Genomic DNA, 13,613 nt, shown 5'->3' on the forward strand with positions numbered 1-13,613 from the left:
TGTGTTATGCTAGGTAATCTGTTCTTTCTTTGGATTTCCAAATGGCCCCCGACCTGGCCAGGGGAGCTTGTTCAGGCTGGCGTCCGTGTTCCTTTGCTGTGACCCCACAACGCTGTGCTGGCCTCACGGCCCAAGATTTGTTTCTAGGCGCATCTGCCTGCTGGTCCTGTTCCAGTCATGGGAGCGGCCGTGTCTCCCGGTCTCGGTTCCTTTGAGTGCAGAATGCTATTTAGAAGTCAAGCCCCAGACGCTAGACGTCGTGTAGATGCCGTTTCTCTCCACTCACGCTCACGTTCCCACCCGGCACCCTGGGCCATGCCGCCTCTCTGCGGGCACCTCCTCCTATTTGGATCCCCTCCCGACCCCCGGGGTAGAGACCCTCATTGCCTCCTTGGGCAGTGACACGTGGCTATGACTTCTCCCCCCTCGCCAGTATGGATGCCCACCTCGTTCCTCCCCTCCCTTCCCCCAAATCATTTAGGGAGACGGAAGAGAGAGACGAGCAGAAGCAGCCCAGACAGCACCCTGTTGGTCGCGATGCGTGCCCGCTTCCTGAAGCCAGGGTTCTGACCCAGTCCCTGGGTTCCTGCATCCGCCAGCTGGCCCTCGCGGGTGGCACACAGCTCCCGGCGGCCAGGGCCGTGCCCTCTACGTCTTTACCCGCCCAGAGGCCAGCAGAGGCCCGGCCTGCGGTGAGCGCCCGGAACGTGAATGAAGGGCTGCCCCGGGCTCTAATCCCCGTTTCTGCAGTGATCTTTCCAGTCCTATTCTGGGGATGAGAGGTCAGAGCCTGAGACTGGCCTCCCCCCCTCCGCCCGCCCCATCCCCGCCCGTCTCACTCGAGCCAGATGGGGAGGCAGACACAGCTCTGATCCCCTCCCCAACCCGAGTAGAGATTTCTGATCCAGCTGTCACAGCTCTCGGACACCAGGGGCCGAGGGAGAGGCAGGAAGAGTTGGCGGAGGAGTGACCGAGAAGATAAGGAGGCCACGGGAAGGAGGGGGAGCCGACTTGAGCCTGGTGCCTGCCGAGCCGTCCCTGTCCCTCCATGCAGGTCCCCGTGGGCCCCGCCTGCATCTTCCTGAGAAAAGGCATCGCCGAGAAACAGCGGGTGAGGCGGCAGCACGCTTTTAACCGTCAGGCTTTCAGATGAGCAGCGACTCGGTGGGATTTCCCAGGTCCCAAGCCTGACCCTCGCGGTGTCCCAGATACGGGGGCGGCAACGGTGATTGGAAGTTCTTAGCCGGGTTAGGAACTGGCCGTGGGGGGCACGGATCCTCCGGCCCCGCCGTCGCTGAACGCTGGTCCCCACAAAAGGGATTCTGAGCCTTGGGAGAAAGAAAGGGGTGGGTGGGGTGAGAATCTAGGGGGTGTAGCGGGAAGAGTTCGGACTCAGAACTCAGATCTCAGGCGCCCGCTGCATCTGACCTGCTGCACAGCCTGGAGGGAGTGATTTAAAGTCTCCCCGCCTTGGGAGGGGCTCTGCCCCTAGGAGCTGTGTGACCTCAGGCAGTTTCCTTAACCTCTCTGTTCCTCCGCTTCCTCTTTTATAAAGATGGGAATGCTATTTATTTGGCCCTACCCTGCACCGGGTGGTTCTGAGGTTTAAATGAAGGGACTGTGGACGTCTGGCCCAGAGCTGGCACTCTGAGCACTTTTGCTCTGATTCTAAGCCTCACTGTCTTCTTCTGGAAAAAAAGGGGACTGGATTCCATGGCATCCAAGGCCCCCTTTCAGCACAGTGGGATGCATGTCCGTTCAGGAAGGGCAGAGGGAGAGAGATCAAGATTCCAGGACAGGAGAGAGGAAATGCGAAGCGATGAGCAAGAGGGCGAGAAGCAAAGAGCCGTGGGTGGGAGGCAGGAGGTGAGCGAAGGAAGGGAAGGAAGGGGTGGGTGGAACAAGCAAGAATGGAGGAGAAACAGGAAAGGAGAGGGATGGCTCAGAGGAGGGAGAAGTGGTTGGAGAAGTGGATGCTGGATCCCTGACCCTCTCTAAATTCCCTCTCCCTGCATTCCTTTCCAGGAAAGACCGCTGGGACAGGATGAGATCGAAGGTAACCTCTGTCCCCAGAAGACACCCCATGGTTGTCTGCCACTAAGCTGCTCTCTGTGCATCTCCATGTAGACCCTTTCGTCCCACCTCCCTCTCCTCCCACTTAGCCATGATTTGTGGAACTCATGGTACTTTAGGCACCTCCCAAAGTGTTTAGAAGGCAAACCCATCCCCAAGTGTCTCGGAGATCCAGGAGTGACACATGCATGAGTTTATTTTGAGAGAGAGAGAGAGAGAGAGAGAGAGAGAGAGAGAGAATCCCAAGCAGGCTCCATGCTGTCAGCACAGAGCCCGGCATGGGTCTCGATCTCATGACCCGTGAGATCATGACCTGAGTAAGCCAAAATCAGGAGTCAGACGCTCAACCGACTGAGCCACTCAGGTGCCCCATATGCCTGACATTTTTTTTTTTTTAACATTTATTTATTTTTGAGAGACAGAGAGAGGCAGAGCATGAGCAGGGGAGGGGGAGAGAGAGAGAGAGACAGAATCCGAAGCGAGCTCCAGGCTCTGAGCTATTTGTTAGCACAGAGCTCGACACGGGGCTCGAACCCATGAACGGTGAGACCATGACCTGAGCCGAACTCGGAAACTTGACCGACTGAGCCACCCAGGCACCCCTCCATATGCATGACGTTTTTTTTTTTTTTAATTTTTTTTTTCAACGTTTATTTATTTTTGGGACAGAGAGAGACAGAGCATGAATGGGGGAGGGGCAGAGAGAGAGGGAGACACAGAATCGGAAGCAGGCTCCAGGCTCTGAGCCATCAGCCCAGAGCCCGACGCGGGGCTCGAACTCACGGACCGCGAGATCATGACCTGGCTGAAGTCGGACGCTTAACCGACTGCGCCACCCAGGCGCCCCATGCATGACGTTTAAGGTGAATCAAAACCTATTGGTTTTTCTGCTGGTGGTTTTGAAATTTCCCATAACTTCACCCCCAGAATCTGAGACTCCGGGGCCATCCCTTTGTGGTCTCACGAACCGATTCCACTTGCACATTGACATCTCCATCCACATTTTGTACGTCACCCCTTTTCGAAATTTTGGTTTTCAAAGACGTGTTCCTCGAGAAGTCTCTAGTGGGCACCTCCCTGATCGTTTCAGGGGATGCCAGTCTGCCCCATTGACTGTTTCAAGTCTCCCCAGCCAGGCTGCCCCATTGACTGTTTCAAGTCTCCCCAGCCAGTCTGCCCCATTCACCGTTTCAAGGCCCCCCCCCCCCAAAGTTCTTCTCTCTTCACTTTCAGAGCTTCGGGAAGCATTTCTTGAGTTCGACAAGGATAGAGATGGGTTCATCTCTTGTAAGGATTTGGGGAATCTCATGAGGACGATGGGTTACATGCCCACAGAAATGGAGCTGACTGAACTGGGCCAGCAAATCCGCATGAACCGTGAGGCCGGGGGCGGGAAGAAAGACTGGGGCTGGGGGCGGGCTGGTGGGGGGAATCAGGAGGGATGTGGAGGCTGAGCGGCAGGTAAGGAAGAAGGTAGGCGGCCCTGGGAGTCCGGAAGCCACTGGGAGTCCGAGCAGCTCAGGCTGTACTCGGGGAGGCAGCGTTTGAAGTGAATAAAAACGGTGACCTTAGAGGCAGGATCTGGGCTCAAGGCCCATTTCTATCATTTACTGATTGTGGGTTTTTTTTTTTTAATTTATTTATTTTGGGGGAGAGAGAGCGACGTGGGGCTCGAACCCACGAACCGTGAGATCGTGACCTGAGCCAAAGTCGGACGCTCACCCGACTGAGCCCCCCCAGGCGCCCCGACTGTGGCCCCTTTTGAAAAGTGGAGTCAACCCCCACTCTTGAGTCTCCGTTTCCCCACCCGTCAGGCAGAAATGATGTCACTCCTTGTGCGATTGCGACAAAGGAGGTGACGCAGGTCAGGCTCTTGGTTAGGGATGTAGGTTTACTGCCATCACCACCGGCTTTTCGAGAAGGAAGCCGGGCCAGAATCGCTCTGAGGTTTGCTTCTGGGCACGTCACGGAGGAAAGGAGGTCGAACGCCAGGACAGGATCATGTTCCTATCTGGAAGGGACGTGGCTCCCGTTTAATTCGCACTCCCCCGCGCACAGACCAACAGAGGAGCGAATGTAGATCTGAATCAATTAAGAGATTCGCTCGAGGTCACATGGACAGCTGCTTACTGCCACCCTGTGCACCCCATCCGCCCCGGTTTGGATTAGAGGGACCCTGGGGCCCGGGTTGGCTGAGAGGGAAGGTTCTCAGAAGGTAGAGAGATCAGAACAGGTCTACCTCGAACAGACCTTGAAGGTAATGGTGGCTTAGGCACACGGAATCTCACTTAGACCTGCCTCTTCTGTCCCCAGTGGGTGGCCGTGTAGACTTTGACGACTTTGTGGAGCTGATGACCCCCAAATTGCTTGCGGAAACGGCGGGGATGATCGGCGTCCAGGAGATGCGCGATGCCTTCAAGGAAGTGAGTTGAGAGTTTCGCGATGCTAGAGGTCGTTGAAGAAAGCCCAGGGGTCTACGATTGGGCTTTAAGCGGGGACAGAACCCACCCACCCGATTTTTTTTTTTTAATCATCACAAATAACGGTGGGAGTAAGCAGCCCCTTATCTCAGTCATGCATATGGGGAAACTGAGGCTCGTGGAATTTACTAAATCTTACCCAAGGTCCTGCAGTCCCCTAGCCCATGTTAGGACCTCTCATCTCGCTGTCTGTAATGGGAAGAAGGAATCCAATAACTTGAGATCCCAGAGGGGAACGCAAAGAGATAATCTGGTTTAACCCAGATGCTTAACACATGAGACCCAGGGAGGGTGAGGCGTTTGCTGAAATGCGCTCATCCCCCCGATAAAATGCTTTTTTCAGAGCTTTCAATACAGGCGGCAAAAGTAAAGAACAGCATAGCGTTTGGAAGGAAAGACTTTGGAGCTGTGCAAACGTGGGTTCCCAATCCCAGGAAGATCTCCCTCTTTCAGCTGTGTGATTTTTCTGCCCCAGATTCACATAAAGATCTAGAATTGCATCATCCGACAGAACTGCCTGTGATCTCAGAAACGCTCTGTCCAGGGCCCCTGGGTGGCTCAGTCGGTTGAGCGTCCGACTTCAGCTCAGGTCATGATCTCAAGGTTTGTGAGTTCGAGACCCACATCGGGGTCTGTGCTGACGGCTCAGGGCCTGGAGCCTGTTTCAGATTCTGTGTCTCCCTGTCTCTCTGCCCCTCCTGTGCTCATGCTGTGTCTCTCTCTGTCTCAATAATAAATGAACATTAAAAAATTTTTTTTAAAAAGAAAGAAAGGAACGCTCTGTCCAAAATAGTAGCCACTGGCCACCTGTGGCTGCCAAGCCCTTGACACATGGCCAGTATGACTTGAGGAACTGATTTGTTCATTTTCTCTAATTCTGGTTAGTTTCAGTTCGATTATTTATTTAATTTCCTTTGACATTCAACAGAATATAAATTCAATTTGTTTGAATTTTAAAAAGAAATACACAGGGCGCCTGGGCGGCTCAGTCAGCTAAGGGTCTGACTCTTGATCTCAGCTCAGGTCTTGATCTCAGGGTCGTGAGTTCAAGCCTGCATTGGGCTCTGCGCTGGGCGTGAAGCCTACATAAAAATAAATAAAATAAAATAAAATAAAATAAAATAAAATAAATAAAATATAAAATAAAATAAAATAAATAAATATAAAAAAATAAATCAAATAAAATAAAATATAAAATAAAATAAAATAAAATAAAATATAAAATAAAATAAATATAATATAATATAATATAATATAATATAATATAAATAAAATAAAATATAAAAAATAAAAAAAGAAAAGAAAAGAAAATATAAAATAAAATAAATAAAATAAAATATAAAAAATAAAATAATAAAATATAAAATAAAATAAATAAAATAAAATAAAATAAAATATAATATAAAATAAAATAAAATAAATAAATATAAAAAAATAAATAAAATAAAATAAAATATAAAATAAAATAAAATATAAAAAAAAATAAAATAAAAAATAAAATAAAATAAAATAAATAAAATATAATATAATATAATATAAAATAAATAAAATAAAATAAAATATAAAAAATTAAAAAAGAAAAGAAAAGAAAACAAAATAAAATAAATAAAATAAAATAAAATAATAAAATAAAATAAAATAATAAAATAATAAAATATAAAATAAAATAAATAAAATAAATAAAATAAAATAAAATATAAAAAAATAAAATAATAAAATATAAAATAAAATAAATAAAATAAAATAAAATAAATAAAATATAAAAAAATTAAAATAAAAAATAAAAAAATAAAATAAAATGAAATAAAATAAATAGTAAAGTAAAATAAAACAAAAATAAATATTCAATTCAGTTATTGGGAAACATTTTGTTTGGAAAAACTTGGGCATGTAGATCTACCCTTTCAACTCTAAATTGTATACAAGGTGCATACAGGTCAAGTATTTCCTGTACTATTTGGTGTTTGAATCGAGAGGCACTATCGGTGGTAAAATACACCTGGATTAAGACTTAGTATCCTTGGCTTAAGCATACGTGTGCACTGAGCACATTAACTAATGACGCCAAGTATAAGTACTTACTATGGTAGTATGCTAAGTCTTCCGAAATCCAGTGCGAATTAAAAAATGTAATATAGCTCAATAATTTTTAAAGATTTTACTAAAAAAATTTTTTTTAATGTTTATTTATTTTTGAGAGAGAGAGACAGAGAGAGACAGAGCACGAACAGGGAAGGAGCAGAGAGAGAGACACACAGAATCCGAAGCAGGCTCCAGGCTCCGAGCTGTCAGCACAGAACCTGATTCGGGGCTCAAACTCACGAACTGCTAGATCGTGACCCGAGCCGAAGGCGGACGCTTGCTTAACTGACTGAGCCGCCCAGGCGCCCCTCAAGATTTTATTTTATTTTTTTTTTTTTAATTTTTTTTTCAACGTTTTATTTTTATTTTTGGGACAGAGAGAGACAGAGCATGAACGGGGGAGGGGCAGAGAGAGAGGGAGACACAGAATCGGAAACAGGCTCCAGGCTCTGCGCCATCAGCCCAGAGCCCAACGCGGGGCTCGAACTCACAGACCGCGAGATCGTGACCTGGCTGAAGTCGGACGCTTAACCGACTGCGCCACCCAGGCGCCCCAAGATTTTATTTTTAAGTAATCTCTACACCCAATATGGGGCTTGACCTCACGACCCCGAGATCAGGCTCTACCACGCATCTACGTGTGGGACGCCTGGGTGGCCCAGTTGGTTACGCGTCTGACTCTTGATCTCCTCGCGGGTCATGATCTCAGGGTCATGAGTTCAAGCTCTGCGTTGGGCTCCACACAGGGCGTGAGGTCTACTTAAAAAATTCGCTGTTCTCTTTCACCGTTTTTTTTTTTTTTAAAAAACGTGGCTACTAGCAAATTGTAAATCAGTCATGCAGTTCGCACTGTATTTCTCCTGGACGGCACTGCTCTGGAGGGGGGGGGGGGGGGGCGGGGATCATGTTCCAGGCTGAGGAAGCAGCAGGTGTGGACAGACGCTGGAAGGCAGGAAGGCAGATGTGGGCGAGAGCAAGGTCTTGGAGCTTGGAGTCCCGAGCTGGAGAGAAAGTGGCAGGCGATCAACAAGGGTCAGAGTTGGCGGAAGCAGGGTCAACCTCTTAGGAGTCTGTGCGTCTCGGAACGAGCCAGGATATCATGGAGGGGGATGAGGAAGCCACTGGGCGATTTTCAGCAGGGGATGCGACAAGGTCTGATTTCTGTTTTGTGTGGTTATTTTTTTGTTATTTTTTAAAGTTTATTTTTGAGAGAGAGAGAGAGACAGAGAGAGAGAGAATCCAAAGCAGGCTCTGTGCTGTTAGTGCGGAGCCCAATGCGGGGCTCAAACTCATGAACCCTGAGATGGGGAGTGGGATGCTTAACCGACTGAGCCACCCAGGGGCCCCTGATTTCTGTCTTAAGTGAACAGGAACAGGAGGTCCTGAGATGTGGACCACCATGGGATCCAGAGGACCAATCAGGGGACCGTCATGACGGTCCAGGCAAGAGACGATTGTGGCTTCAGCCGGGTTAGCATCAGCGCGGCTAGACGAGGATGGTTAGCTGCCCCCACCCCCCACCCCACCCCCACGCCCCCCACGCTGGGGAGATAGCCCGGACGAGACTTTCTGTGCGGGTTGGTTAGGGGTGTGCAGCATTGAGGTTTGAAAATAGTTCATTAATTTAACTAATATTGCACCGTGGGGAAGGCACCGTTTGGGGGACCTGCCACGGGGCGGTGAACACGACCGTGAAAATGACCCGCCCTCCGGGAGCTGAGGACATTTTCGAGTGCACGACGGGCGCTTAGCTTAGCTCCCGACCGCTGTGGTTGTGGTCACGGTCCTTGCCAACACCGCGCCTCTGCCCCGAGCAGTTTGACACCAACGGGGACGGGGAGATCACCCTCGGGGAGCTGCAGCAGGCCATGCAGAGGCTTCTGGGAGAGAAGCTCACCCCTCGCGAGATCTCGGAGGTCGTGCAGGAGGCGGACGTGAACGGAGACGGCACGGTCGACTTTGAAGGTGACGTCGCGAGGGGGCAGCCGCCGCGCGGGTGGCTTTCTGAGCCAGGGCTCACTCCAACCTCCCCCGTGCCTGTCCCTCCCTGGCTCACGGGGCGCCTTTGTCGAGAACGAAATGTCCCGTCGGGAGAGTGGACCGGTCACCAGCTGGGGCTCTGGGGTCAGATGCACGGGGTTCAAATTAAAGGTCGTCTCTTACCTGTCCTAGCCACCCAGAGAAGTCACGCGTGACGCTGCTGCTCGTTCCGGGCGGGAACACCCTTGCCCCTTCCCGCTGGCCCAGTTTCATTTATGCCACCGGAAGGTGCTCCCACCCCTCCTCTCGGCGCCCCCTTGTGCCTCCGCCGCAGCGCTGAGGGTGACATCACCCGAGCTCGTCATAGCGCCTCGCCTGTTTCCTCCCCAGGAGGCCCCGGACGGAACCCTTCTTCCCTACACACCCCGGTCCTGGCACAGAGCTCGTCCCACGTGTACCGAGGGATCGGCGGAAGGGAACCCGTGGGAATCCTATGCGGATGGGAGTGGACACCATTTTCGTGGGAGACCTAACAGGGAGGGTCAGAGTCTCATCATGGTGACTCCAGTTCAGGCACCCCAGCATCTAACTGCTGCCGGGGGACAAAAGCTGAGTTCTCGGTCTGATACTCAGGTGCATCCCTGGTGTGACCCCCACCCCCGGCCGCACTTCTGTCCCCACTCTCGGGGTCGCTGCGCTCTGGTGCACAATGGGCGCCTGCTCTGTGTTCTCTAAATCCTGTTTCTCCCTCTCTGACGTCCCTTCCGCTTCCGGTACCTTCCCCGGTGTTCTCCATCCCTCAGGAATCGGCGCAGCTCGGTCTCTGCCATGAAGTGTCCCTTCGTCCTCAGCTGGCCTTATCCCCCATATCTGTTGCCCTACAAAGGCTTCCCTGTCCCCCTCCCTTCAAAGGACATAATCGCCACAGACCTCGCTGCCTTGAGTGGTGGTGGCCTCCTGGGATGTCAAATCCTGGAGGCCGGTCAGGGATGTCCTCTGACCTATCAGCTTGTAATTCCCAGTAGGGAAACTCAGGAGGCATTTATGGCCTGGCTGTTACTGAGGAAATCTTGGCGGGATGCCCGCTGGGTCTCGCCAGGCTCAGGTGTACGAGGGGCATCACTGAAAGTCTGGACGAGCTAAGAGACAGATCCTCGGGCCAGCCCCGCGCAGGGGAAGGACAGATGGACCTCAAGACCTGGGTGGGGCCCAGAAGTTCATGGGGCATGGAGTCACCGCCGAGTCAGTGCGTTCCTTCCGAGGTTTTCCATTCACCGTCCACGTGGCCTCAGGCGCATTGGTCAACCTCACTGGCCTCCGTTTGCTTATCTGGGAAATGGTAGTTATGCCTCCAGGATCGGTTGGAAAGATGAAATAAGATAGTCATAACGATTGTGTAACGCTTCATGGGTCTTGTAAGCATTCTATCGTTTAACCGTCTGGAAAACTTGTGTAAGGTATATGGCGATCCTGTGATTCCCATTTTGGAGACGAAGAAACTGAGGAGCAGAGGGTTTCCCAAAGATCACCCTTGGTTCCTGACACACAGTAAAGGGCTCAAAAAGTGCTCTTACAAATCGGCACCTTACCAGGGGCTTTTCTTTGCAGAGTTTGTGAAGATGATGTCTCGCTGAGGAGGTTCTGGAAGCCCCCGGTCTCTCCCCACCAGGCCGGCATGGACCCCGCACTTGTGGAAGACCAGATCCCCTCGGGCCCATCCAGGAGAGAGGGTGGGAGGGTGCGTGGTGACTGGCCTTGCATTGTATGAGTCGAGGCTGGACCAAAAGTGATGGCTTTGCCCGGATGGCGGGCGGGGTGAGGGGAAACCTCTCTAGAACGAACTAAGAAGCTAGAAATGAGATCAGGACCAAGGTCAGCGCCACCCCACAATTCCAGAGGTTAATGACATCTCGACTTCATGTAACCCCCAATGCCTACACCCCAGCAGAGTCTCTTCCCTGGTGTCCTCTTGGGTCAGACTCTCAAAAAGCTCAGCCCATGGTCCACCCTTCCCCCTTCTTGCTTCAGCTGCTTCAGATTTCCTCGGTTTCTTTCTGTCGGTAAGAGGGAGGCATGCCAATCTTGGGGCTACAAACAGGGTTCCTGGGAAGACCGGGCTTGGAAATGGTTCCATTAAAGAGGCTTCCAAAGTGAGCTTAGTCCATTTTCTTGATTTCCTGGAAGCACAGTCTGGTGGTTGTTGTTTTTTTTTCCCCCTCCCGCCTCCTACTTCGTGGTGTAAGATAACTTGGGTAAAATACTCAGGCCACTGAATTAAACCATAAATCTGGATTACGGAGGTTTAGGGCAAGCTGATCCCCGGGGAATTAATCCCCTGCAAAATGTCATCGTGCAAACGAGAAAGAGGATGGGGGAATTCTCAAATCCTCAGCTCGGCCAGGTGGTGTGGAAACTGTTCCTAGAAGCTCCCTGCCCCGCCCTCCCCGTGTCTGTCTGCCCTGGGTGCTCAGGGCGATTGCCTCTGGTAGGTGGGGAGTCGGGCCAGCCCTCACACCCTGACGCTGACCTGCACCCTGAAACCAGAGGGTCTTTTCCTCCTCACCTCTGCCCGTGGGCAGGACGCCCCAGTAACGCAAGGCCCCCAAAGTACAGGATTCGTGTCACGTCCTTCCACCGAGTTTATTTCACTTTCGAAACCCACTAAGTAGTTGTATGCAATGGGTCATCGGGGCTCAATAGCCTCGCTTTATAGAATTTAAATGTAAAAGAGTGGAACCAGAATAATGTATTTCCTAACTTCTCGCTGTGGCCACTTCCCTTTTGCCCGCCCTTCCTCCCTCCCTCCCTCCCTCCCTCTCCCTCCCTTTCTCCCTCCCTTCCCTTCTGGCACTTTATTTATTCAGTAGTGATGTATGAAGTGCTTGCTGCATACAAGGCCCTCTTCCAAGAATAGCTATCTCAGTGAATGAAATACACAGATCCCCGCTGCCACCCCCCCCCCACCAGGAGCTTACATTATGAAGGGAAGAGACAGACACGGAACAAAATACATGAGTAAATATAATCCTAGTTAGTATGGCAGAAGATGGAAAGAGATATGGAGAAAAATGGAGCAGGAAAGAGGTTAAGGGATCTGGGAATGAGGAGGAGTCCCCAGTCCCGGTAGGGGCTACTGAGCACCAGGGGCATATGGAGGGGAAGAGCACCTCAAACGCAGTGTTGGGTGAATGCAAAGGCCCTGAGGTGGGAATGTAGCTGGCCTGTTGGAGGGATAGCAAGAGGTTGTGGTGGCTGGAGGGGGGTAGGTGGTAAGGAGTCAGAACGGTCAGAGGTTAAACTGTGTGTGTTCTTAGAGGCGTTTGAGGACCTTGGAGGGCTTTAAACAGAGGAGTGACATAATCCAGATCACCCTTAATACGGTTTCTGCCTCCTGTCTCAGCTCTATCCCCTTCCATCCATACACCTGTCCATCCCACTCACCTATTCAATGTGATATTTGCTGAGTCCCTGCTATATGCCTGGCATTGTTCCAGGTGATGGAAATACAGCAATGAAAAGGTACCTGACCTCAAGGAGCTTGTATTCTAGAGGCACGCAATCCCCTGGGATCTTCCATGATGATGGAATGTTCTAGGTCTGCACTGTCCATTCGGGAGCCCCTCACCACCTGTGGCTATTAAGTTTTTGTTTGTTTGTTTGTTTGTTTTAGTATTTTTATGTTTTTTATTTTATATTTGAGAGAGAGAGAGAGAGAGCACGAGCAGGGGAGGGGCAGAGAGACAGAGACAGAATCAGAAGCAGGCTCCAGGCTCCAAGCTGTCAGCACAGAGCCTGACACGGGGCTCAAACTCACGAGCAGTGAGATCATGACCTGAGCCAGAGCCGGATGCTTAACTGACTGAGCCACCCAGGGTCCCCATGACTATTAAGTTCTTGTTTTTTCTAAGTAATCTCTACTCCCAACATGGGGCTTGAACTCATGACCCCAAGATCAAGCATCACACGCTCTACCAACCAAGCCAGGCAGACACCCCCAGAAATGACATTTCTTAATGATGGGCTATCTCAGGTTGGGTTCCCAGCATCCCTCCTCTGAGTATGCAGGAGGTTTATCAAGGAGTGTCCTTAGGTTCGGTACCTGGGGAAGGGACCGGAATGCAAACTCACACATTGCAGCTGAGCCCACAGAAACTCCTGACCTAGCTCTTCTGACTTGTCCCCCTGGGGTTGAACTGGCTGAACTTTTAACCTGCCCTCAGTCAACACTTGCACACAGGCTGCCCTGGGACGAGCATGACCTTGCACGAGGGAGGTTACTCCATAGCTGAGGACATCCCTGATTTGGGACTGATGGCTGACGACTGCCTGCAGACAGCATTGGCCAGAGCTGGGCAGGTCCTCTGCAGAAGGGGGATCCGGGGACACATCTCCATCTCCAACACTGAGTGGCTCAGCAGAGACCAGGGAAGGGGGAGTCCACACAAGCAAGACACCGAGGCTGGAGTCAGCGTGGTAGCTTCAAGAACAGGGCTGTGCCTGGGTTGAGGGGGCAGAGGTGGAAAGTTTGTGAGGGAAGGGAAGTATGTCTGTCTGTCTCTGAAGTCTTGTGTGGCAGCTGGGGGCAGGAGAGCCAGGTTTCCTGTGGCCTGTTTGTATGTGATTAAGGAAGGATGGGTCATCTGGTTGGTCTTGATCTACAGTGGAAAAAAAAAGATCTGCCATGGGATCTTCAGGCTTCTCGAATGTCTCTGCAACCTCATTTCAGACAATCAGATTGGTACCCAATGAGGCTGAATGGTGAAAATCTATTCCTGATGTCTGCATGCAGTGTGGGGTAGGGGTAGCAGTTGCTTAGAGGGTTTCATGAAAGAGGAGGAGGGGGGAAGGGGAGGGGAAACGAACAATAATAACACAAGGATGATTCTGGGCTCACAGGGAAGCAGATTCTGTAATCAATTACTCATGTCTGCCATGGGCATGGGGAAGGAATAGTTGAGGTAGCCTTGCAATGAATTTTCTTTTCCTTTTTTTCCCCCT

At 50.8% G+C, this 13,613-nt stretch overlaps 1 protein-coding gene across 1 annotated transcript; it reads left to right on the top strand.

Moving 5' to 3' along the window:
* The first annotated feature begins 855 nt into the window (after positions 1 to 855).
* CABP5 (calcium binding protein 5) lies at positions 856 to 10,769 on the top strand. Its single transcript, XM_045440751.1, has 6 exons — positions 856 to 1,111; positions 2,026 to 2,056; positions 3,307 to 3,450; positions 4,387 to 4,496; positions 8,453 to 8,600; positions 10,224 to 10,769. Exons 1-6 carry the CDS (start codon positions 1,049 to 1,051, stop codon positions 10,247 to 10,249), a joined length of 522 nt encoding a protein of 173 aa, XP_045296707.1. The 5' UTR covers positions 856 to 1,048; the 3' UTR covers positions 10,250 to 10,769.
* The last annotated feature ends 2,844 nt before the right edge of the window (positions 10,770 to 13,613 follow it).

This window comes from Leopardus geoffroyi, chromosome E2, assembly GCF_018350155.1.
Source record: "Leopardus geoffroyi isolate Oge1 chromosome E2, O.geoffroyi_Oge1_pat1.0, whole genome shotgun sequence".
Taxonomy (NCBI): Eukaryota; Metazoa; Chordata; class Mammalia; order Carnivora; family Felidae; genus Leopardus; species Leopardus geoffroyi.

Excerpts from the sequence above, each read along its gene's own strand:
- CABP5 (XM_045440751.1), top strand. The coding sequence starts at position 1,049 with ATGCAGGTCCCCGTGGGCCCCGCCTGCATCTTCCTGAGAAAAGGCATC. Across the intron at positions 2,057-3,306 it reads GGGACAGGATGAGATCGAAG|AGCTTCGGGAAGCATTTCTT; the intron begins GTAACCTCTGTC and ends CTTCACTTTCAG. Across the intron at positions 3,451-4,386 it reads CCAGCAAATCCGCATGAACC|TGGGTGGCCGTGTAGACTTT; the intron begins GTGAGGCCGGGG and ends TTCTGTCCCCAG.